General features: G+C 43.5%; 1 protein-coding gene across 1 annotated transcript in view; it reads left to right on the forward strand.

Annotated features, from left to right (window-relative positions):
- COL28A1 (collagen type XXVIII alpha 1 chain) overlaps positions 1–27,260 on the forward strand; it is a 312,775-nt gene that overhangs the window by 176,839 nt on the left and 108,676 nt on the right. The window contains exons 19-23 of the mRNA XM_033931029.1: positions 1,181–1,252; positions 9,472–9,540; positions 20,916–20,987; positions 21,507–21,575; positions 23,822–23,890. Of these exons, the coding sequence (XP_033786920.1) occupies positions 1,181–1,252; positions 9,472–9,540; positions 20,916–20,987; positions 21,507–21,575; positions 23,822–23,890 (351 nt within the window). The remainder of the gene's footprint in view (positions 1–1,180; positions 1,253–9,471; positions 9,541–20,915; positions 20,988–21,506; positions 21,576–23,821; positions 23,891–27,260) is intronic.

Below are 27,260 nucleotides of genomic sequence, written 5' to 3' on the forward strand. Positions count from 1 at the left end.
CAAGCACAATTTGGCATCAATTGCCCACGTTTAGGTGTGATCATATATGCCAGGTTGGCAACATTTGGCATGTTTAAGTGTGTTAAGCAGTCCACAAAGCATATAGACTTCTATAAGTTATGCACATAAATTGGCACAATGCCCATGCTCTGTTCACATGTATGCTCCCTTTGCGTTTACACACCATAGCACGTATGCATTACCTTATTTGGAATACTGTGTAGTATATTTGGGTGTATACATGGCAGCAACCGGTGCAGTTATGTGCACAAGGCCCATGTACCTGCATGTGCCTTCACAGGTTTAGAAGGACAGCTCTGTAACTTCACAGAATTAAATACAAGAGGGTGCTGAAAAGTTCTCAGCCCAACTGAGAATGAGGTGGATATGGTTCAATCAATGATCTGAAACAATGTCATAAGCATAGAATTTCATTTCTGCAAATTGGCACTGAACGAAATAAGATCACACTCTTTTCAGCTACAGTGGTAAAATAACGCTCAGAATTTAGGAAGTCGGTTGGTTGGGCTGAGAACTTTTCAGCACCCTCTGGTATGTAGTAGAAGTGAGCCAAGAATAGGACAATCAAGCCATTGTGACATCACTGATGAGGTTGGCTCTTATTGGTGGAATGAGGCATTATGACATCACAGGCTCAGCTCTGGTTACCAGAGACTGAATCCTCTTCACACCATCAAGAGGTGCTGAAAAGTTCTCAGCCCCACCAAGAAGAAAATGAGGCGGATATTGTTCAATCAATGATCTGAAACAATGTCATACACATAGAATTTTGCTTCTGCAAATTGGCACAACGAAATAAGACACTGTTTTCAGCTACAGTGACAAAATAACACTCTCGGTTGGGCTGAAAACTTTTCAGCACCCCTTGGTATAACTATAAACTTAGAAGGAAGGATAAGAAGTTAGAAAAAAAAGAAAAGAAAAATAGCTGGAGAAAAAAAATGGCATTTGTTTCCCCTCTCATATATTTATTTTCTGGTTTCATGGAATGGAAGAAATGGTGTCTTCTTTTTAAAATATTTCTAGAGAAAGATAATGGCCATCCTCAAAGAGAAGATTGCCAATAGCGTTTACACTGAAAGATTGGGGGATTATATAAAATACACAGTGGACATTCTTTTATGATCTTTTGAAAACTAAGTCTCTATTTTTCCATAAGGGTGACACTGGGGTAACTGGTTTACGAGGAGATCCTGGTTTATCAGGGAAAGATGGAGAGGCTGGGAAAAAGGTAAGACACTTATATTCTTTGTTCCTCTGCAATTAAGGGCAATTGGGAGTGGGTAGGGTGGGAGATTTTAGAAAGGTAGGTGGCGGAAGGGGAAGAGGCCAACATACAGTGCTACCTGGATGGAAAACCAAGCTCCCATGTTCCACAGTTGCAAGAAACAACCTGTGCTGGTTGGGCTTTTGAAAGATTGTATCTTGGTATGGTTTTATATGTTTGGGAAATGAATGGAATTCTTTACTATCATTTTAAAAGAGCTCTTTTTCTTATATTTCATTAATTTTATATTGTTAAACAACCATGACCTGTCCTAGCGAGGTGGTATAGTAAATTATTCTCTGATTCCGGCCAACTGCCTACATCTCTGCATTATTGCAAGCAATGTTATTAGTGAGTAATGCTTTGCACAGGGAAAACCCTATAGCTAGCTGCAGCTTCAAGTCGGAGGGGAACTCTTTAGCCTAGCAACTATTCAGTTTAATACCTTTAAAGTTATTTAAGTTTTATATCAAGATCTAAGTGTTGAGCACAGAAAACAAATATATCTAAGGAAGCTACAGTTGGAATATAGATTATTTCCCTACACACAAAACTGTACCTTCTGGGCAGTATTTCAACAGTGCACTATCAGTGCTGTTTTAAAATTCATTAAGGCTTTGCTTACTATGCCCCTCCCGCCTTTTATCAAGCTGTGCTCATTCAGTTCCTATGAGTGTCGGAGCATTTACATCGCTGGCCCGCGCTACAACGCTCTACTGCAGCTTGATAAAAGGGGTCCTATGCTTGCTGGAGTGTAAGTGAATTATAAAATGATAGTTACAAAATAATATTCTATATTATAATCACTACTGTTGTATATGTTTGTCCTGAAATCTGAAGGAATTTGAGAGAAAGCAGAGGGCCTCAAATAGTGAGTTGTGGAATGCAGTCTGTCCTAGCCAGGACTCAAGCAACTGGGAATTTGGCACCTGAGAGGGGGGATTTATGGCCAGTACATGCTTGTATAGACCACCTAGAGATAAGAAACCTGGGACTGAATCAGGATTACCATAGCAACAGGGTAATAAATTCCCTTTGAGAATCAACAGAGATTTTCACACTAGCAACAGTGGAGAGAAGCTCTATAAAATTAACAAGCAGGAGGCTGTTTAATGAGAGAGACAAGCAATTATAGCATGCATCCCCCCCCCCCCCACACACACACTCCAACTTAGGGTAAAAGGAAATTTGTTTTTGAATTGTTTTAAGAGGCATAGTATGCATGTATTAATTTTGTGTTCACTTGAAAATTATGACTTACTAAGGGAAAGGTTAAATAAAACACAAATTATGATTGCCAAAAAAGACCCTCAGTTCAAATTTTTTGGGAGGAGAAGCCCTTTGTATGGCCTATGCAGCAGGTCAAGTGTACAAGAATCTGACTGCATAATGAGCTATGTGCGATGTCCACTGTGAGATCATAGCCAGAACAGACTCACTGAGGTTGCCTTTACATGAATATTCTGCCATGCTTACCTGGCCAAAACTGCTTGTTCAAAATTTGAACATGTAGATGAAGGCATGCCTATTTTACAGTTGTGGTCATATCTAACATTTGGAAGTCTGCCCCAGAACATATCTACCCCGGTCCCAATTTTTACCCAGCTATTTTTGTACAGCTTGTGATTTAAAGTACACAAACTAAGCCAGTTACAGGAGCCACGTTTTTTAATTTTAGCCAAGCAAGTTTTCTGAATATCATTTTTGTTGAACAGTGATTGTGAGGCCTCTTAATTTTCTTTCTACATCTGGTTCTGCAGAATTGCAAGAGACAGGCTTAAATAATTTCATGTGCACTGTAACTATAGTGTGTCAATTCTGAAGAACCAGATATGCTACTTGCTGTGTGGGCTTATGAAATAGAGCACAGTACATAAAGGTTACGAATTTCCTCTCATGGAATTTCTTTTTTGGCTCAGCAAACAGGACAAGCGGAATGCCAGAAAATATTGTGGCATTTTTCCTTTTGCTTTTTCAATGCTTCTGTACATTGGAAATGAGTGAAAACATACACAGAGGGCCCAGAAAGTTAACAAAAGTACAGTATAAAAAGGAAGGACACAGAAGCAACCCTAAAAATTAACCAAAATAATTTTATGGACCAGTATTTCTTCTCTCTCTTTCTTCCAGCTCAGTCAGAATTAATGTTGGGACTCTAACCGCCCTTGGATTTTTCCTCCTTATTTTAATACTCATCCTCCCACTGTTCCTAAACTAATCATTGCATCAACAGTCCTGAAGCCTAGAGCCATAAACCAGGGCTGCTTTAGAAATTCTATTCATTGAGATATATGGAAAAGCTACCCATGGTCGCTCTTAACCCTAACCAAAAAAAAAAAAAAGTGCTTTTATAAGATATTTTCTGCAGTGGGAGAGAACTTCTAATAAAAAAACATAATTGTAGCCAAACTAGCCTCAAAGAATCGAGAAGCATAGACATCAACTCACAGAGCCACAAACATTATCGCTTTCATGGAGTACAGGATCATATCATCAGCTTAATATACCAGAAAAAAAGAGCAGTAATGAAAAAAAAAAAAAAAAAAAACCCCTAAAAAAATAATAGAAAAAAGCAATCTGCTCCCAAAAAACTGGTACATAAAACTATACAAAAAACAACTGTCTCTCCCAAACCTAGGAAAAAAAGTCTTACTATTACAGTACTCCCCTGAAATTCGCGGGGGTTACGTACCAGGAACCCCTGCGAATTTCAAAAAACTGCGATTTTTAGGCAGGGGAGACAGCTGGAGATCCCTGATCTGTCGAGATGTGACGGCACGAGTGCACAGCGCGCCAGACAAGCCTCCCTGATCTCCACCTCACGCAATACGGACCCTACCAGCCGAAGTTTTTTTAGACGCTGCAGCAGCTTCTCTCATCCGCCCAGGCCCCGCTCCCTCCGAGCCGCTGAAGACTGTCCCTGATCAGCTTACCTGAAACGGTCCCTGACTCACAGACTGAGCTACCGCTATCGGCGGCCATGGGGCCTTTCAGGCTCGATCGGGCGCATCGGCTCAGAGAGTGCCTGTTTGGATGAGCATGTTATTTTGTTATTTGGGCGAGGGGTATGTGTGTCGGTGGTGGATTTGGTAGCCCTTTGTGGATATTCAGTGGTTTGGAGTTCCTTCTCCCTCTCTCCCCCTGCCGATGGACAGACATGCAGCTGACTGTGAATGAGTATGTGGAATGCTTGGTTGGGTGAAGTATGGATGCACTTTTTCATCTTGGGCCGGGGATGGTTTCCTGGGGGGGGAGTGGAGGGGGGGAGCTGGGGGCCCTGCTCACATCATTAGTGACTCCATCGCTCCGTCTCCCTAGGTGGGATGGGGCGAGAGTTGGTATTGGGGAGTAAGAGGGGGGGTTGGGTTGGCGGTGGGGGGAGTGGGTTGGGTTTTGGGGAGCTGGTGGGTTTAGGGTAGGGAGGTGGAATTGTCATCCTTCAGTCATTTTGGGTGTTGTTTGCTGGGTTCTTCTACAGAGCAGACAGGCATGGCACAACAGGGGGGCCAGGGAGAGGGAAAGGAGGCTGCTTTAGGAGGAGGGGTGTGCTAAAAAAAAGCGGCCAAGGAGAGAGAGAGAGAAAGAAGGACGGACACACACATCTATTCTAGCACCCGTTAATGTAACGGGCTTAAAGACTAGTTATTAGTATATATTTATAGATTAGTGTGTGTGTGTGTATATATAATGTAATGTAATGTAATGTAATTTATTTCTTATATACCGCTACATCCGTTAGGTTCTAAGCGGTTTACAGAAAATATACATTAAGATTAGAAATAAGAAAGGTACTTGAAAAATTCCCTTACTGTCCCGAAGGCTCACAATCTAACTAAAGTACCTGGAGGGTAATAGAGAAGTGAAAAGTAGAGTTAGAGGAAAAATAAAAATAAAATAAACATTTTAACAAGACAGCATTGATCTAAATACTTTGGAAGGTAGAAGAGAGGAGAGAAAGGAATAGAAGCAGAAGGGGGAGCCGTTGAACAGTAGAATTCTGGAGAAATTTAAATGATAGAAATAGAACAAAACAAAGACAAAAGGCAAAACAATAGATAAGATTAAAGATAAATCATAAGCTGGAAAGAAAAATAAAATAAAACTTTGTCTTCAATCCACGGTTTCAGCGTCAGTGATGAAGTGGAGCAAGTAAGTTTAGGAGGAGCGATTGACGTTTCCAGAAAGGGCTTCTTCAGGGAAGAATATATACATATATACATATACATACGAAGCGATCCCCTTTCCTGATGTTATATCCTCCCCCTCTCTCCCTGTCCTTTTAATTTGTTTTTTTAATGATGTAATTATTAACTTTCCCTTATCCCTTCACCTTCAAGCTCACGTTCGTACTTGGAATTTGTCCATTTAATGTTCACACTTCCCCTCCCCTCATAATATTTAATTATAGCCTTTTATTTTTTTAACCATGTGTCCTTCGATGGTTGGTATATTAAAATTAATAAACTTGAACTTGAACTTGTCATGCTTTCAGGGATTTTTACCGCCAACATGTTTCACCCGAAGGGGTTTTATCAAGGCTCATATCCCTTTATCAAGCTTTCTGCCACTATAACCAACCACTGAACTGTTAATTCATTTTTAAGCTAAAATGAATTAACTTGGGCCGCTGCGTGAGCGGACTGCTGGACATGATGGACCTCTGGTCTGACCCAGCAGAGGCATTACTTATGTTCTTACTTAAACTATTTATACACTAAAGGTGGAAAAAGTTTTTATTAAGTTATAGTTAAAAGTCTTGAAGATCCAGTGAGGAAGTAGTACATAAAGGTTGGCACAATGAATATATTTGAGTGCTGGGTGGTACTTCTGAGTAGAGAGTTGCGCGGGGACAGAAATCCCACCCGTCCCCACCCGTCCCCGTGAGGAATCCCTCCGTCCCCACCCGTCCCCGTGAGGAATCCCTCCGTCCCCACCCGTCCCCGTGAGGAATCCCTCCGTCCCCACCCGTCCCCGCGAGGAATCCCCTCCGTCCCCACCCGTCCCCGCGAGGAATCCCCTCCGTCCCCACCCGTCCCCGCGAGGAATCCCCTCCGTCACCATCCTTCCCTATAAACTTCAGAAATAGTTATTTTATTTAATTATGCTACTGAATTAAAGGCTCTGGTAGAGACCCATTTACAAATAAGCAAAGAGACTATTAATTTGGAAATATTAATTGGGAAGAATACATACTTTGTAAATGGGTTTCTACCAGAACCTCTAATGTAAATATAAAATATAAATACTCAGCTGATGAGAACCCACAAACTGTCAGCTGAGGACTTCCTTTGCAGTTGGCCTGGGGTCCCTTTTGCCAAGCTTGGCAGGCAGCAGTAGCGTCCCTGAGTCACAGATGCTGGCACCTCAGTGGCTCATGGATGCTGCCAGCGACTGCTGCGCTTGGTGGAGGGGAGTTCTGACCATCTCTAGAGGAGGTCCTCTGCTGGCGGTGCTTGGGGATCCCCACCAGTCACAGCAAGGGCCAACAAGTACTTCAACACTGTAGAAATAAAACCAGAAATGCATTTCCTTTTCTTTTGAACACAAAACAAAGATATCTGCCATATACATTTCCCAAGGCAGATGACTCTATGCAATGTCACCTCGGTAACAAAATACAAAAATAGACAAATACACCCCCTCCCTTTTTACTAAACCACAATAGTAGGTTTTAGCACAGGGAGTTACGCTGAATGCCTCGCGCTGCTCTCAATGCTCATAGGCTCCCTGCGCTAAAAAACAATATTGCGGTTTAGTAAAAGGGAGCCATAGTGCAAAATATAGACAGCAGATATAAATTCTCAAAACAGACACATTTTGATCACTAAATTGAAAATAAAATCATTTTTCCTATCTTTGCTGTTTGGTGATTTCATGAGTCTCTGGTTGCACTTTCTTCTTCTGACTGTGCATCCAATCTTTCTTCCTTTCTTTCAGCCTCCTGTATGTTTCCTCTCCTCCAGACCTCATTCTCTCCCCCAACTTTTTCTTTCTGTCTCCCTGTTCCCCCTTCTTTCTGTCTCTCTGTCTGCCCCCTTTCTTTCTTTCTCCGTGCCCTCCCCCAAGCCACTCGGTTTGCTGCCACCGCCATCGGGGAATAGTCCCCAAGCCACCGCTGTCCCAAGCTTTCCCTGCAGAAGCATCGCGCTGACCAGCATTCCGCTCCCTGACGTCAATTCTGACGTAGGAGAGGAAGTTCCGGGCCAACAAGGCATTTCTCCTCATTCCATCCAGCCTGAGCCCCATCTCTCCTTGATCCAGCATTTCCCTTCTGTGTCTGTCAGAATTACCATTCCACCTATTTTCCAGCATCACCCTTCTTTGTGTCCATCTCACCTATATCCCTATCTCACCACTTTTTCAGAATCTTCATTTGTCTCTGTCCTTGTCTTTACCCCATGTTCACCATTTGCCCTTTCAATGTCTTTATCTCCCCCCCCCCACACTTTTTCAGCATTACTTCTATGTCTCTATTTCACCTCCTCTTCATGTCCCCTCTGTATCTCTATTCAGTAGGTCCTGCTTACTCTTTCTCTTCTTTGTGTCACTATCTCCATTTTCAGCTTCCCCTCCTTTTCCTTTGTTAATGCACCCTGTAGCCAGAATCTTTCCACCCTCCCTCCACTCCGGCCCAGCCCAGTATGAAATATTTCCTTTTGTTTCCCTCCCCTCTCTCTTCTCCTCCCTCACCCACGAGTCCTGCATCTGGCCCTCTCCCTTCTACCTGCACCTGGCAACACCCCCCTGCTCCGCGGCTCTCTTAAGCAACTCGTCAGCAGCGGTGATCAAGACAAGCTGCCGACATCGAGGCCTTCCCTCTACGAGTCCCGCCTTTGTGGAAAAAGGAAGTTGAAACAAGCGGGACTCGCAGAGGGTAGGCCCCGACGCCAGAAGCTTGTGTCGATCGTTGTTGCCGAAGAGAGCCGCAGGTAGAAGGGAGAGGGAGATAGGAAGGCTGTAGAAGCTCCGGAGCATGACACCGAACCCGGCCAGGATGATTTCTTTTTCAGGCTGCTGCTGCCGCTGCCATCCCCCACCCGAAATGACAAAAAACAGCCTAATGCCCGCGTCGGGAAATAGCCATGCTGAGCAGTGAGCTCAGCACGTACACAGATGAAAGCCTTGCTTGCTGATTGGTCCGGCGGCACGGTGGGGCGGGGCCGCCGGACCAATCAGCAAGCAAGGCTTTCATCTGTGTACGTGCTGAGCTCACTGCTCAACATGGCTATTTCTCGACGCGACGCCAGACTTGTAAACTGCATGCTTGCATCGCCAGAATTTAGGTAGGTTGTTTTCATCCCCGTGGGAGTCCCGTGGGCAAGGGGGCGTCCCCGTGGGAGTCCCGTGGGTCAGGGGGGCATCCCCGTGGGAGTCCCGTGGGCCAGGGGGCGTCCCCGTGGGAGTCCCGTGGGCCAGGGGGGGAACCCGCGGGATCCCCGCGGGACCCGCGGGATCCCCGCGATCCCCGTTCCCGTGCAGACCTCTACTTCTGAGGATCTATAAACTTTGTAACATTTGCTGCGAAGAGTGTCAAAAGGGGTCTGAAATATTGTACACCTTACGGTTTGAAGTTCATCTTAATGAAGTTCCATTAAGGATCAGTTTTCACGATGCTTTGCCTTGTAACTTGCTTCATGCTTTGCCTTGTAACTTGCTTCAGCCTGTGCTCATTTTCCATCATTTCACGGTATAACAAACTGTTTCTTCAGGGCTCTGTGAGGCAGGTAGGAAACCACACACAGTTTTGCAGTTTTGCAGCCTTGAAGAAAGGGTTTGTTGCACCGTGAAACGATGACCACTGTTGGCTAAAAATGAACACATAGAATTGCCCTCTATGTGGCTGAATATTATTGCTTAGATTTGTAAGTCTAATTTATATGTCTAATTGATGTTGCCTTTGGAATACTTCAAATCCTGCCCTCTTTTAGACACTTTTACCATGTCTTTGAAAATAGCGACCTCATTTTTTACAATATAAAACCAAGCAACTTTAGGAACTTTCTGTATGGATGTACGGTACTTATTATTATTATTTGAATTCAGTGCATTGTAAGTTGCTCAATTTTATCTTAAGAACATAATTCATTGAGTAAATCGTTCAATGAGTAATTAACAACTCTAATTGGTAAATCCTACTACAGTGAAACTGAGAATGAATACATCCTCTTTTGTTTTTGACATAGGGGGAGCAAGGACTTCAAGGTATCCGAGGCCCAGAGGGACCTTCTGGGAAAGGAGAAATTGGTCCCAAGGTACTGTACGAATAAAATTGCAGCTGCATCAGCACAAAAAAAGAATGCAATGACATTTTCTAAACTCGATGTCAACCGGTATGGGGAGGGCGATTTTCAGAGGGTCAAAGGGATCTATCTAGCCAGCTAAGATCTCCTGGGATGAAAACTGTACTTTGCGATGCAGCTAAATGTAACCAAAACAGGGCTTCCCAAACCTGTTCTGGAGATCCCACAGTCAATTTGGTTTTAATTATATCCACTATGAATATGCGTGAGATAACTGCATATATTGAAAACCCATCACTTAAACCAGCTGAAGTGATTTTGAGATTTGCTATAATACCAGATTTCACAGAAATATGCAAATCACTCCATTTATAAGCTGAAAATATTCTTCACAGAGCTTTGTAGTAGAGTAATTTCACTGACATCCAAACAATTCTCAAGTAGTGTTTACAGAGCCATCAGATGTGGTACTCCAGATATACAAGATATCAATTTAAGGTGCTTTTTACCGCTGATGTTTCCTCATAGGCTTGTACACCACTAAGTAGCTATATTATTTTTATTAGCTTATACTTAATAGAAATCCAGCTTTTAAACTTAAATAAATTAGCTGATACTAGGAACAGTTGGCATTCTGCTGTTCCTGGTATCAGCTAATTTTTGAACCAGGACTAAATTATTTATTTAAGCTTGGGATGTCAAGGTATGAGATGCATGGGATGTCAAGGCATGCATCAAGTTCTGTGAGGACCTTATAAGTAGTGAGGATTATTGGGTTGTGGGAAAAACGTGGAATGTGAGCGTAATAGTACATAGCCACACTGAAATCTTGGTGAGCATAACTTTGAACTTAACATTGTACAACACACGTCCCTGCATTGTGCCCACAGACACATATATATGCTGCAGAATCAGCAATTGGTAACATAAAGGATAACCTTATCTTTAATGCACAGCTTGTTACACCCCCCCCACCCCACGCACCCATTCTCTCATTGTTGAAACAGTTTATTGAATTTAATATAGCACACAAAAATCCAACAAACAAGTAACAAATACATCACAAAACCAACCCCACCAACAATCCCCCTCCCCATACCCATACGGTACACATGCCAAAATACCATAGACCCAAAAGGACATAGTTCACAGTCATAAATGAGGAACCCGGGAATCTGGATTCTTATAATCTCCTGATCCCGACTGCCAACACTGGTCCAGAGATCTACCACAAACAACCTCCGCCCCCCCACCCCCCAACAGTGATAGCCAGGCCAGCTCAACATTCATGGGTAACAGCCCCCCCCCCAACAACCAGCCAACCAAAACACCCAAAAGAATAAACAACCCATCCTGCGACCCATCCCTAACTCAGAAAAAGACCACATAACCCAACATTCTCTTTCTTAATAGGAAAAATATACCGGTAAGCAAAAAGCAGTCATGAAGCAAAAACAGCAGAGGGGTTGTGTATGTAACTGCTCAGCTCCCTGGAAGCAGATCTTACACATGGGGGTTGGGCTGATGTTGTCGCTGCTGCAGACGGAGCCTGAGTCGGCTTTGGGGGCTCTGGCATTGGTGCGCTGCTTTGGCTGGTGAATGCTGCTGCCCCTGTCGCCGGCTCCATCGGCTGCAGGTGTCGGCGGTTCTTCGTCCTTGGGTTCCGCCTCCTCCCTGAGCAGGGGAACAGTCGCAGTCCCAGTTCGCTGCCCCAAAAGTTCTTAATAGAGGCCAGCGGTTGCGTCTGCAGCGGTGCCTGCGCTCTCCTCCAAGCTCTTCACGGATGGAGGGCGAGGTCAGCTGCGAGGGCTCAGCGTCATCATCCTGGCTTCCTCACCCTGACGGTTGCATCTGTGGCAATGCCTGCGCTCTCCTCCGAGCTCATCGCAGACGGAGGGTGAGGTCAGCTTTGAGGGCTCAGTGCCACCCTCTCTGCCTCCTCACCCCGTCCTCACTCATTCACCCAGACACCAACAGAGCCGCAGCGCATGAGGGCAGTGTCCAGGGACCCGGGAGGGTGCAATTCTCTCTGCGGCTGGGTATATTCACTCTATAAGACGCACCCTTATTTCCACCCACTTTTTTGGGGGGAAAAAAGTGTGTCTTATGGAGCGAAAAATATGGTATATAGTAAATTTTCAAAGGGAAACTATCCTCATAATTTCCCTTTGAAAAATCATAACACAGGTAGGCACAGAAGTACTGTAATGAAATTAGCCCCAACAGTGAGTGCCCGCAAAGCATTTGCTTCAGTCTCTTGCCTTCATGAGCACAAGACAGAAGACTGACCTTATGCTGAAGTCCAGTACGCACAAGTTAAGATAAAAAATATTTTGGGGCAATTCTATAAGCCATTTACAGTACGTGCATCAAAGGCACTGTTTTTTTAAAGTCAAGGTTTGTTTATTGAAATTTTTTGACATAAAGTGAATGAACAAGCATATGAGCTAGAAAACAAGAGTTATGCATATCAGTCAAATATAGAGCAGCACAAATAACGAAGGCTTGGGGACTGGCAGCCCATGAAGGGGTCGGCAGGAGCACCAAACCACGAGGGAAACCAACAGAGAAGGTTAACAGCCGGGACTTAATTTGCCTATACACAAATGCTAGGAGCCTAAGGACCAAAATGGGAGAGCTAGAATTTATAGCCAGTAAGGAGGACCTAGACATAATTGGAGTCACAGAAACATGGTGGTCCGAAGACAACAAATGGGATGTGGTCCTACCAGGGTACAAACTCTATAGGAGGGACAGGACACACAAGAAGGGTGGAGGAATAGCGCTATATATAAAGGACTCCATCCCTTGAACCAGGATGGAAACAACAGTAAGGGCGGACGGCTTGGAATCACTATGGGTTAAGCTGACAGGAGGAAATGGAGCAGACATAAAACTGGGACTGTACTATCGCCCACCAGGACAACCGGAAGCAAACGACCAGGACCTGGAGGCTGAACTGAGGCAGTTATGCAAAAGTGGAAGTGTGGTGGTAATGGGGGATTTCAACTACCCTGGAATAGACTGGAGCATTGGACACTCAAATTGCACGAGAGAAACAAAATTCCTGGAAGCGGTGAAGGACTGTATCATGGAACCAACACGAGGAGATGCCACTCTTGACCTAATCCTCAACGGGCTAGGGGGACCCGCAAAGAAGGTGGTAGTACTAGAGCCACTAGGAAACAGCGATCACAACATGATCCAGTGCAAGCTAAAAATAAGAACATCAAAGGTGAAAAGAACCACAACGACAGCACTCAATTTTAGAAAAGGAAATTATGAGGAAAATGGTGGGAAAGAAGCTCAGCAACAGCTCAGGGAAGATGGAGACCGTAAAGGAAGCCTGGGCCCTACTCAAGAGCACGGTGCACGAAGCACAAAACCTGTACGTCCCCAGGTTTAAGAAAGGGTGCCGAACAAAAAACCCGGCGTGGATAACAAATGCAGTGAAAAAGGTGATAAAGGACAAGAAAACATCTTTCAGAAAATGGAAAAAGGACCCAACAAAGGACAACCAGAAGGAGCACAAAAGGCAACAAAAAGGCTGTCACCGAGTAGTTAGAAAAGCAAAAAGAGAATATGAGGAGAGACTGGCGGGGGAAGCAAGAAACTTTAAACCATTCTTCAGGTATGTGAAGGGGAAACAACCAGCCAAGAAGGAAGTGGGACCATTGGACAATGGAGACAGGAAGGGAGTGGTAAAGGAGGAAAAAGAGATAGCTGACAGGTTAAACAAGTTCTTCTCGTCAGTCTTCACGAGAGAGGACACATCCAATATCCCAGAACCCGAGGAGATCATAAACGGAGACCATGATGAAAAGCTAGTCCAACTAGAGGTAAGCCGAGAGGATGTCCTCCGACAGGTAGACAGACTGAAGAGCGACAAATCACCTGGTCCAGACGGCATCCACCCAAGGGTACTAAAAGAACTGAGAAACGAAATAGCGGAAACACTTCGCCAAATATGTAACCTATCCTTAAAAACTGGGAAGATCCCAGAGGACTGGAAAATAGCAAACGTCCCATCTTTAAGAAGGGATCAAGGGGTGACCCGGGAAACTACAGGCCGGTGAGTTTGACCTCGATTCCGGGAAAGATGATGGAAGCACTGGTTAAGGACACAATCAACTGAAGGCAAGCCAGCATGGCTTCTGCAAGGGAAGGTCATGCCTCACGAACCTACTGTACTTCTTTGAGGGAATAAACAGCAGATGGATAAAGTCATCATTTACCTTGACTTCCAAAAAGCCTTTGACAAGGTACCTCACGAACGACTACTCAAGAAGCTGTTGAACCACGGGGTGCAAGGGGATATCCACCGATGGATCAAACACTGGCTGGCAGGCAGGAAACAGAGGGTTGGAGTAAAGGGCCATTACTCAGACTGGCAATGGGTCACGAGCGGAGTTCCACAGGGATCGGTGCTGGGACCGCTCCTGTTCAATATATTTATTAACGACCTAGAGACGGGGACGAAATGTGAGGTTATTAAATTTGCTGATGACACCAAACTCTGCGGCAGGGTTAGAACCACGGAAGACTGTGAAGACCTACAAAGGGACCTAACGAGACTGGAAGAGTGGGCAAAAAAGTGGCAAATGAGTTTTAACATAGAGAAATGCTATTATAGGGGAAAACACCCTCCAGGGATTCAAGACAAAGTTAGACAAGTTCCTGCTGAACCAGAACGTATGCAGGTAAGGCTAGTCTCAGTTAGGGCACTGGTCTTTGACCTAAGGTCCGCCGCGTGAGCGAACTGCTGGGCACGATGGACCACTAGTCTGACCCAGCAGTGGTAATTTTTTTTGTTCTTATGTTCTTATCAAATGTTTAGAAGATCTGTGAAGATTTATCTATAGGATAAATTTGTATAAGAAATTTTAGTTATTTGATAGACAATTTCTCTATGTATTTCATCGGCATCTGGCAGATCTTCTTGATGTAAACCGCTTTGAACTCTCAAGATATAGCGGGTAATAAATACATTTTATTATTATTATTTTATTATTATATTGCCATGATATTTCTGTGAATCGCCCACAAATGTTTGAATAAATAAATATATATTCATTCAGGGAAATCTTTGCTGTTAATTGAGGGACCCTTTTACCAAAGCTTGACATGTGCTAATGGACATTAATGCGCCCACATGGCTCATAAATATAAAACAGAATGTGCAGCATTTTGCACTCACTAATGTTCATTAGTATATGCTAAGCTTTAGTAAAAAGGATTCTGAATGCATTATATTGTACACATGAATAAATGAAGTGCCTCCACAAGCAGAAAGGAATAAATTTTTGTAATTTTGCATACATTTGGAACAGATGTTTTTAGTCATGAAAATATAAGTTAGTACAATTGTCAGATGGTATTTTTCAAAGACCTACAAGGACGGGGGGCTTGGCTGAGCCCGAGCGAAATGGCGGCTTGATTTCCGTGCTCCCGCGCTGCTCCTCACACTTCGGCAAACAGTTCTTAAAAAATCAATACCGAGTCGCAGCGGAGCGCGGCTGAAGAATCAGCAGGTTTCACTGATCTGAATCGCGGGTTGCCGACCCAGAAACAACCGCCGGATGTTGGATAAAAAAGTCGGGAAACGGCACAAGCCTGAGCCGCTTTCCCCTTCAAAGGCACCGCTCCCACCTTCCACCGGCGATTCGGACCGTGAAATCCTGGCAGAGCTAAGAGAGCTCAAAGAGCTGGTAACAGAAACAAAGGCTTCTACAGATGAAATCAATGAAAAAATAACAGGTATGGCAGAAGATTTTGCTCAGCTCCAAACACATGTGAGCACATTGGAATCCAAGATGGAGGCTAGCACTGTGCAACTGGCTGATCTCAGGAAACAGGCCACCTGCATAGCTGCATTAGAAAGAGTCCTGGAAGATAGTAATGACCGGTCTCGAAGGTGTAACATTCGCATATTGGGGCTCCCGGAGAATGGCCGAGATGGTGAGCTTATTAAAAATCTAGAAGCTCTTAATTCCTCGGCTCCTTGACCTTACTTTCCATAGAGAATTTGAAATTGAGAGAGCCCACAAGGTACCCTCCTCTTCCACCGGAGACCGTCGTCCCAGACCGGTTGTTCTCAAGCTGCTCAGATACCAACACGTTTTGGAGATTATGCAGCGGGCTAAGATCAGGGCTCCAATCAAGCATGAGGGTTCCACCATCCTATTTGTCCCTGACCTGAGTAAAACTACTGCACGCCGACGCAAGCTGCTTCTTTCCTACAGACCACAGTTGAAATCTCTAAATGCGAGATTTGGCTTACTTTACCCGGCTCGCATGAGAGTAACACTGAATAATACAACCAAGGACTTCATTAACCCGGAAGAGCTGGCTTCATTTATTGAACTGCGTTCACCTACCCCAATCAATCAGGTTTGAATGTCTGACAATATGGTTTATCATATGTTGCTGTATTAAATGATGATATTCTGTTTGCATTACACACTACAGCCTTTTACTATATTATATGAGATTAATGTGATGCTATTAGCTCTTGCCAGCGCAATGTTATGTTGTTAACAACTGTTTGTATGTTGAATTTTGACACTAATGAGGGCACGTGGGATCTGCCTGACGTTATGGCTCCCTCAGCTACACTCACATGGTTATTACATAGCAGTGACTGTTTTGTCACTCTTCTCAGTTCAGGGTGCTTTTTACTGGTTTTGGTTTTTATTTTTTTTTTTATGAGTCATATACTGATGTGGTTCCTTTCTCACTCCTGGTCTCACATAATAAGCTTGTATTGCTGGTCGCTTTTTACATCTGCTTATCATTGTCTCATGCTCATATGTCTTTTTCATAATCGCAATGTCTCTTAAAATTATATCTTTAAATGCAAAGGGTCTTAATAACAAAATTAAGTTGAAAAAAGTTTTAACATACCTTGATAATCTTAAACCGGATGTAATAATGTTACAGGAGTCCCACCTAGATGCTTTTGCTTCAGCCAAGGTTTCTCTCCCATGGGCCTTGCCCCCATTATTATTCTCCTGCCATTGATAGAAAGGGTGGAGTTATTACTTTGATTCGGAGATCCAGTAATATTTCCATCATTTCCTCCTCAAATGATCTCAATGGTCGCTGGGTCAAAGTCACAATTAATAGCGCAGATGAGATATATTGTTTATTCAATTTGTATGGTCCGAATTTGGATAAACCAGATTTTTTCCATTCTGTGTATGAATCTCTTCTGGATGAATCCATGGCCAATATGGTTGTCACGGGCGACTACAATCTGGTTTTGAATCCTAGTATAGATAGAAAATCAAACTGCACATATAAGAAAACCAAAGCTTGGTTTGCCTTACAGGATCTCATAACTGATGTTCACCTTTTGGATATATGGAGACACCTACATCCTGACACAGAGGCCTTCACCTTCTTCTCTCCCCCCCATTCCTCGTACTCGAGGATTGATTTTTTTCTTGTGAGCAAATCTTTGTGTTCTTCCATCATGGATGCATCCATTCTACCAATCACTATTTCAGATCATGCGGCCATTACAATTCAATTAAAAGGCAACGTTTCTTCTCAGAAAACTCGGCAATGGCGTTTCAACAATGCTCTTCTACAAGATGAACAGTTTTGTGAATTGATAAGGTCTAAACACAAGAATATTTCCAGCTTAATACTCCTGCACAAACTTCCTGGTCTTGCTGTTGGGATGCTTATAAAGCTTTCATTAGAGGTATCATAATAACCTATTCTGCCCATAAAAGTAAAAAATTGAAAGAAGATCAACAAAAACTGGAAGACGAAATTAGAAGCCTAGAATCTCAACACCAACAAACTCCTTGGGACATAGACCTCCTGCTAAGATTGAACAGAACACGCTTCCGCTACAACTCAATTTTAAGTAATAAGGCCTCACATGCGATATTTCAACAATCTGCATCTTACTTTGCTGAGAATAATAAATGTGGCCATTTATTGGCTAATCTTCTTAAAAGACGTGAGGCAAAATCTAACATCGCCTCCATCAAAAGGGAATCAGGAGTTGAAGTCACCGGACCTAAGGCCATCTCCCAAGCATTTATGACATTCTACAAATCACTATACACTGCTGAATCAAGTAGTCCTCAACTGATTTCCGAGTTCCTGGCAAATATTCCTCACACCACCTTGGATGAGATTGATAATGAACAGCTAAATGAGAGGATCTCACCGTCTGAAATATCCCTGGTTATTCAATCAATGGCTCTTAAGAAATCACCTGGACCGGACGGCCTGACGGTCGAGTTTTATAAGGCATTTCAAGAGATCTTGATCCCGTTTTACCTTCCTTTTCTTGAACATCTTATTTCTTCAGGTGAGGTCGCTGGCTCTTTCACCGAAGCTACCATAATTGTGCTGCCAAAACCTGGTAAAGATCCGCGTCATCTTGCCAACTACAGACCACTTTCTTTAATAAACGTGGACACAAAAATATATGCTAAACTACTATCAAATAGATTGCAACGAGTCATAACTAAACTAATACCCTCAACTCAAAGTGGTTTTGTCAACGGCCGGTCATCTAGTGACAATACTCAAACATTCTCACATGTCATAGCTCAAGCACAACTACAGAAAAAAGAATTGCTAGCGGTTGGATTGGATGCAGAGAAAGCCTTCGATCGCATTGAATGGCCTTTTCTTTTCAACACTTTACTCTGGTTTGGCTTCTCGGAGGATTTCATTACTAAAATAAAGGTACTCTACTCAAAGCCCACCACCAGAACGTTTATTAATGGTACATTATCTGATGCTTTCTATCCTAATAGGGGCACCAGACAGGGATGCCCTTTATCCCCATTACTATTTAATCTTGCACTGGAACCACTGATACAGACCATACATAACAATCCTGACATTGTTGGTTTCAGACTTCAAGAACATGAGCAAGATATTAAACTCTCTGCATATGCAGATGATATTTTACTATATATAACACCTGCATCTTTTCCGTTTCTACTATCGGACATAGCACGTTATGCGAAAGTCTCTGGGTACAAACTCAACATGAGTAAAACTGAAGTGATGCCTCTTAATTGCCCGGCAGTGGAATCTGACATAAATACTTATGGAATGAAATGGTCAGCTACATCCATAAAATACCTGGGAGTGCTGTTTGGCCCGAGTATTGAAGAAACCGTTCTCCTCAATGTGGAACACATATTAGACATTGTCAAATCCTCCATCTCCAAATGGTCCCCGCTCACACTGACGTGGTGGGGTAGAGTGGAAACGATCAAAATGATGATTGCTCCCAAGTTTAATTATATCTTATCTATGTTACCCTTTCATTTACCACTCACCTTCTACAAACAAGTGGATTCTCTGCTAACTAAATTCCTGTGGAAAAACAAGCAGCCGCGTATTGCTCTAGCCAAGTTAAAAGCACCTCGTATATTGGGTGGAGTGAACTTACCTAGTTTTATACATTACCATCATGCCTTCATCCTGAAACAGTGGACATCAGGTTATCATAGGCCCAATACCTGTGACTCTCCTGTGTGGCTCTCTGTTGAAAGCGCATTATATGGGGACAGACGCATTAGATACTTAGCTGGTATCACTCTCTCCAAATCAGACAAGTTGGATAAGATGCTGGTAGCTTATAAACTAGCGGTTGATAGCGCTGATTCTGCTTTCTCGTCTCGATGGTCGGATTCCACCATACTGTCTTTATGGAACAATGATAGGTTCAGGATAGCGGAGTCACCTATCTCATGGACGGACTGGCAGAAATGTGACATATACCTGGTGAAAGATCTTAGAACAAAAGATACATGGGCATCTTTTTCAGACCTGTCGGCTGATTGCGGTCTACCTGGGTCTCAATATTTCCGGTGGCTTCAACTAATACACTGTGTGCAACACTCAGTTCAGAAAGATGGTCTACAGTCAATTTTTACGTTCTCTACCTGATAGTAATATTAAAGCTTCTACCTGGTATCATCTACTACAAAGAGCTTCCTTTTCTGATCCCTTGGAATTGGAAGTGAAATGGTGTAGCGACCTCAACTTACCTTCTGATGCAATAGATTGGGTGTCCCTATGGCTAATATTTTTCAAATCCATTCGCTCTGCCTCTCTATTACAATCCATATTTTTTTCTTTTGCACAGAGCAATTTGGACGCCTATATTGTCACACAGAATAGATCACTCAATATCCACTCTATGTTGGTCCTGCTCTACCTCTGATGGTACTATGGAGCACCTACTTTTTTCATGCTCACTCTTAAAGGATTACTGGAATAAAGTGTGGAATATTATATGTGACATATTAGACATCAAAGAGTCTCTGACCTATCCTGTACTTATCATAATGTCACAAGCGATCGCTGCACCCATGCATTCTGATAAGGCTCGTTTAATTACTATTATGTTATCTCTGGCTATACAGACTGTGTTGTTTTGCTGGAAAGATTTTACTAAAATAGATTACCATATGTGGTGGAATGCTCTCTGCCTTACAGGGAAATATGAAAAAGTATATGCGGAACGAACTAATTCCATGCCTAGATTCCTGGCTATATGGAAGCCTCTCCTTATGCATTGTAATGTATAACCCTTGCATTTTCACGCATTTGTATACTTGCTTGCTTGATTCATCAATAGTTATTCTCTTAGATAATGCAACAAGGGCATGAGTAATGTAATTGGGATCAGTGTGTTTTGATAATGTACTGGAGTATTATCTTTTATTCATACAACCCTCAGTATATTCTGTTTATGGATGTGACTTGCACCATGAATTGTATTCACCTTTCATCTTTATTTTTGCTTTTTCTGTAATTTGAAAACTCAATAAACAGTTTGAACTGAAAAAAAAAGACCTACAAGGACATTGAAAAGCCTATGCTATTCATATCATGTACTGGAATGAGCACAGTGGGTGGCATTGTTGGCCCATGTGAACACATAGACTCCATGAGAAGAACATCTAGCAATCACAATTTGTGATCATTTATTAATTACACATCTAAAATGGGCTAGGCAACATACCAAGATCTGATTTTATAAGAAATAATTTTTATGCATACTTGACAAACAACATTTCTATTCTTTGTCATTTCAAAAGGTTCTGACTTACATCCCCTCCCCTTTTACAAAACCGTGGAAGCAATTTTTAGCGCAGGCCGGCACCCTGAATGCTCTGCACTGATCCCAATGCTCATAGAAACTCTATGAGTGTCGGGAGTAGTGCAGAGCACTCAGCGTGTTGGCCTGAACTAAAAAAAACGCTTTCACAATTTTGTAAAAAAAAAAAAAAAGGGGGGGGGGGGGCGGATTTATATAGCATACCTTTAGGAAGTACAAGACATAAATAGTAACTTTTTTGACATATGAAGAAAATAATATGAATCTTTATTTTGATTAGGGTGATGAAGGTGAAAAAGGATCCAGAGGTTTTCCTGGCCTTCCGGGCCTACAGGGACCAGCAGGACCTAAGGTATACATATGTTATGAACTGATGAATGGATGAAAATATTAAATGTGTTTAGAAACAGTTAGGAAATGTGACATACACTCAGTTCAAACCCCTGCTCTATGCATTTGTTTACAAAAGATGACAAATTTGACTCCTCCTGTGCTTTTTACAAAAACACCAGCTTTGAAAAGTAGAACTGTTAAATGTCTCCCCCGCCTGTGCCTACCATATGCAAAATTTGGTGCAGTTAGATCTCATCATTCCAAAATTAAAAGGGGGAGGGGGGGGAGCAGAGAAACACATACTACTACACAGATGCAATATTCACTAGCCTCTATGGGTTTCTTTTACGAAGGCGCGTTAGGGCCTTAATGCATGGAATAGCGTGTGCTAAATTGCCATGTGCGCTAGCTGCTACTGCCTCCTTTTAAGCAGGCGGTAGATTTTCGCCTAGCGCACGCTAAAAATAACTGGAATAAAGTTTGTTTATGAGTATTTAAAGAAATTAATAAAATGTAAATACTATATATATTTTATTAGGGTGAGCCTGGAAGTTCTGGCCCAATTGGTTTGCCTGGACCATCACTGCGAGGAGTGCCTGGACCCAAGGTACAAGAATGCAAATGTGTAAAGTCAAGCAATGACATTCTTGGTAGTAAGTTCAGGATTAAAGATTAATCTCTTAGTATTCAATATAGTTTGTATCTTTTTATGAGAGCATAGTGTATTGTCTCCAAGGCCAATGGTAGTCTTCTGTCCTGAACCTTGTTAGCAAGAACCATTATCATATTAGCTCAAAGGGAACGGGGACTTATATACTGCCCTTTTGTGTCTTTGGCATTTCAAAGCTGACATTCAAAGCAGTGGGCACTTGAGGATTAAGTGGACTTGGCCAGGGTCATAATGAGGAGCACTGGGATTTGATCTCAAAACCTCTGGGTGCAGCGGCATTGGCTCTACCAGTGAGCCACCCCTTCCAGTGAGCTGATGAATGAGGAAATAACACAAGGAACTCTTCAGTTTCCTGCAGTTCCTATTCCTTGTTCCAATAGGTATCTGCAGACAGACCAAATGATCAGGAATGATGTGATTTAAAGAACAGTAAATAGGAATCTTCATTCCACCATGAGAGCAGCTTAAGTAGTTTGAAAGTTTGACCTGAAGTCTAGTCGCTGAATGGTGTCAGGAGAATATTCAGACCACAGTAGCCCATACCCTAGAACTGGCACTGGTTGATTGGTGGCCGCTGGATATTATCCAGGTACCACTGAAATTCAACATTGATGTTCAGTGCCAGGTACCTATTTGAGCGGGTTAAGCTAGCCTTTTTTGTGGCTCAGCTTGCCCGGATAATTATCTGGTCACTGGTGTAGAATGTTGGTGGTACCAAGATAACATCCAAATGCCTGTGCTCTACACCCAGACCACCCCAGCACTGCTTGAATACCACCAGGGGTTAAGTGTCTGGTTAAGTGTCACTGGAAGGACCCAGTCAGAGGTACTTAAACAGGAAGGAACAATTCCAATCCAGTTAATTCCACTGAATAGTGACTGCCACAAGATTCCTCTTTAGAAAAGTTGGATATTACAGTAGGAAATATTTAGCCTGGCAGTTTCATGTGACATATGAGGGGCCGCTGAAATGTTCTCAGTCCAACCAAGTAGAGAATGATGTGAAGCCATGAAACTTACAAGCTATTTTCCACTCTTTTCTTGACACTTTTCATTTCATATTAGAGAATGACATGGAAACAAATTTGGCCCTGTCCCTGCAGGAACTCAATTTCCCTGTCCCTGCCCCATTCCTGTAAGCTCTGCCTTAACCACACAAGCCTTGAACACTTATGATTTTAAAGTGTTTGAGGCTTGTGCAGATGAGGATGGAGCTTGCAGGAATGGGGCAGGGACAGGAAAAGAACTCGCAGGGTCGGGATGAGAAAATGAGTTCCTGTGGGGACAGAGAAAAATTTGTCCACGTGTCATTCTCTGTTTCATATCATTGAAATGAAAAGTGTCAAGAAAAGTGTGGAATTACTTATAATTTTCATGGCTCCACATCATTCTCTTCTTGGTTGGGCTGCGAACTTATCAGCAGTCCCTCGTATGATGTTAATATAAGGAAAAAGGTTTGTTTAAGAGAAGTGTCTGTCTAATCAATCTAGATTGTAAGGAAAAAAAGAGAAATCTCTTTGTAGAAAGATCAGTTTCAAATAACATAAACTGAATAAAACCTGAGGCATTGCTAAGTCTTATAGCCTAATATAGTTTTGTGCATGTTAGAAGTAGAACTGCACAGTCTCTGACATCTTAGAGAAACATTGCAACCTTCACTTCTTGTGAGCACTAACTATAGTCCTCCATTCACAAAAGAATAGGAAAGAGAGAAAAGGGAGAACATAGGAGATGTAGGTGAAAAGGTCAGATGAGAAATACAGCACGAGGCAAGGGGAAACAGGAGGGATTAATCGTAGTACTTACCAGTGATACAAAAGTAGGTAAGGGCCAACAAAATCATAAGATAAAAGGAGTTTAAGTCAACCAAAATGCCTAGAACACAACAAAGAAGGGAAGGAGAAACATACTTTGGTTCATCACATTCAAATGATAACACTTCTTATTCCTCTGTAGATTTTGGTTCATTCCTATGGAGTGAAAGGCAGAATGACAGAGTTGCTGTCAAATGATATATCTTAACTTTTTTTTCTAATGTTACATTTTATGGAACAGGGCAAGCCCCCGGGAGAATGGAATAGAAATCAAATTAAATAAATAAATAAATTTAAAAAATAAAACAAAATGATAATTTCTTTACAAAACTTATATCAAGATTTTTTTTCCTGGTTTTGTTTCTGCAGGGGGATCCAGGTTCTATTGGGCCACCAGGTGTTAGTGGAGAACCTGGGCATTCGATAATAGGAACAAAGGTATAATATATGTTATTGTGATACACAATAAACACTGTGGAGCATGGACTAATATTTGAAAGACAAGAAATGTGCCTGAATGGGAATTCAGACATACAGAAAATTGGGCAGATTTTCATTATTAGTGATTTAAAGCTGTGGATGTTAGATGGGTGCAAGTGCCACAGCATGTAACTGTAAGGGGGCATTTACATGAGTGGAGCATGGGAAGAACTCCCACTTACAGAATACAGTAAGTTACAATTTCCCTTCCTCATGAAGCTGCCTGCAGTTACACCAGGTCTATGGCTGGTATAACAGTGGATATAACACTCTCAACACCTCTTGCCTAGACTAATGCAAATTACTTCTCACTGGTCTTCTGCTAAAGCATCTTTCTCCCCTTCAATCTATACAAAACTCTGTTCCATACCATATTTTCCACCACTATCAATGTGCACACATTACCCCTCTCCTCAAGTCACTCCATTAGTTCCCTATCCGCTTCCGCATATAGTTCAAACTCCTCTTTTGTCCTACAAATGCGTTCACTCTGCAGCACCTTAGTATCTCTCCTTTCTTATCTCTCCCCAATGGTGTACTAAAGGGGGGGGAGGTCCGCCCCAGGTGCACGCCCCAAAGGGGTGCACAGCTGGCCACCCTCCATATTCTGCCGCTGCTGCTTTCCTTAACCAGCAGCAGCAGCAGTAAACTGTAAACAGGGGTGTCCACGGCCCAGTTTGTGCTCCCTCTGGTGGTTGTTTAGCTTCTGGTTGGCTCCCCTGCTCAAAGCCGCAGGCGTCGGCTCCTTGAGCGATCCACGGCTGAGTCGGAAGCGTTCCCTCTGATGTCACGACGTCAGAGAGAAGACTTCCGACGCAGCCAGGGATTGCGTGAGGTGTTGACACTCGCAGCTTTGAATAGAAAACCAGTTGCAGCAAGGAACCGTCCAGAAAGGGAAGGAAGGGAAGAGAAATGTTGCTGCTGCACAGGGAAGGGGGGGTAGAAATGTTGCTGCTACATAGGGAAGGGGGGGTAGAAATGCTTCACAGGCAAAGGCGGGGAGAAATGCTGCAAAGGCAAGGGGGGAGAAATACTGCACAGGCAAGGGGGAGAGAAATGCTGCACAGGCAAGGGGAGAGAAATGCTGCTGCTGCTGCACAGGGAAGGGAGGGAGAGAAATGCAGCACCCAATTGGGGAGAGAGAGGGAAGGAGGGAGAAGGAAGACAAGGGAGAGGAGCCAGATATGCCAAGTCCATGGGAGGGAGGGAAAGGAAAAAAGGAAAGGAGATGCCAGAGCATTGGGGGGGGGGGGAAGGAGACAGATGCAAGACCAGGGGAAAGGAAGCAAAGAGAGAGGGAGTGAAAGGAAGAAGAGGAGATGCCAGATAATGGAGGGGGAGGGTAGTTGGAAGGAGAGGAGAGAAATGCCAGGGCATGGGGAGAGGGAAGGAAACTAAGGAGACAAATGCCAGACCACAGGGAGAGGAGGTGCCAGAGCATGGAGGGATAGAGATGCCAGGGCAAGGGGTGAGGGAAGGGTAGGAGATAGAGATACCAGACCATGGTGTGGAGTGGGAAAGAAGGAAGGAAAGGAGAAGAGAAAGAGAGAGATGCCAAAGCATAGGAAAGGGGGTAAAGACAGAAAAAAAATGGAGAGGGGGTGAAACTGAAATGAATCATGTGCAAAGGAGACAAGGGACACAGGATATACAGTTTATTGAAGGGACATAGAAAGAGGGAAGATGCCATATGGAAGAGAGAGAGGGTGGACAGTAGATGGAAGGGGCAGAGAGAGTGTAGGCAATAGATGGAAGGGGTAGAGAGAGAGAGAGAGCAGAAGCTGTGTGGAAGGGGCAAAGAGAGGGCAGATGTTGCATGAAAGGGAGAGAGGACAAATGCTATATAGAAAGAAGAGAGCAAAGAGAAGATGATTAAAGCAGAAATGAAAAAAGATAGAAAGATTTTTTTGTTGCTTTACTTAGAATCAAGTAGTATTGTAACTGTATTGATATAAGTTTATAAATAGGAAATGGAAATAAGGCAATTTTTTGGACTAAACACCTTCCTCGGGTCAGGACAGGATACCATAACAGCAGTATACTGTACTGTTCTGAAGAAAGATTTGGGCTCTGAAAGCTAATTGAAAAATGAATTAGTCCAATAAAATGGCATTTTCTTATTTCTCATTATTTGTTTTATTTTTATTTGTTAATTTGTAAAGTGGTGATTGTTATGCATCAGTTTTTTCAAATTTACATCTAATGTCTTTATATTTTGCACAGTATTAGGGGACATGTGTCACTGTTTTTGTGGTATTGTGGTGTATGCAGAGTCTGGTTTCTTGGCGGTTCAGTTTAACCTTTGTTTACATATTTCTATTTTTAGTTTGTGATTATTCCATATTGGGCGAGGGTGTATCTCTGTTCTATGTGTATGAAAAGGACGTGGAGGGGCATAATAAAAAAAAAACCGACTAAGTCCCTTTTTGGCCTAAGGCCTTAAACGTTGAAAGCAGAAGCAGGGAAAGTATCCATAACCAAAACAAACGTCCTTGTTTTGATAATGGCCTGCCTCTACATTCAGCTGTTTAAACGCCCAGCCAACCACTACGTCTACAAGTACACCCCCACGACGTCTACACTTATACCCCATAATGAACCAAAAAAACGCATAAGCCCAAAACGTCCAACACAAGGGCTTTTAGGCGAAGGAGGAGCCAGTCTTTCGCCTAAAAGCTGGATTTTATAACCAGTGTCTGTCAAAAACAACACTGGTTACAGAATCCACACCAACCCCCCCACCTCCCGACAACATCGGGGCAAGAGAGAGCCAAAGCCCTCTTGCCCCGCGGCAGCCGTGGCACCCCCAACGATATCGAGGCAAGAGGGAGCCCAAGCCCTCTTGCCCCGCGGCAGCTGCAGCACCCCCGACGACATCGGGGCAAGAGAGAGCCCAAGCACTCTTGCCCCGCGGCAGCCACGGCACCCCCGACGATATTGGAGCAAGAGGGAGCCCAAGCCCTCTTGCCCCGGCGATCGTGCCCTCCCCCCGCCGAGTACGATCGGGCCAGGAGGGAGCCCAAGCCCTCCTGGCTCCGGAGACCCCCTACTCGCCACCCCCCACTACAATATGGACAGGAGGGATCCCAGGCCCTCCTGCCCTCGACACATCCCCCCTCCCCCCAACAACCGCCCCCCCGAACCCCCGCACCATCCAGCCCAGCCCAGGCCAGAAGAGGGAGGATCTTTGGGCACCGGCACCTCCTGTGCATTGGTGCTGGTGCTGGTCCCCAATCGGGGTAAGCGATGTCATTGTGGTGCTCCGGGGGGATATAGGATCACGGGGGGGGATGCGAGCGGGGGGATGCCGGATCGCTGAGGGGATGCC

Source organism: Geotrypetes seraphini, chromosome 2, assembly GCF_902459505.1.
Source record: "Geotrypetes seraphini chromosome 2, aGeoSer1.1, whole genome shotgun sequence".
Classification (NCBI taxonomy): domain Eukaryota; kingdom Metazoa; phylum Chordata; class Amphibia; order Gymnophiona; family Dermophiidae; genus Geotrypetes; species Geotrypetes seraphini.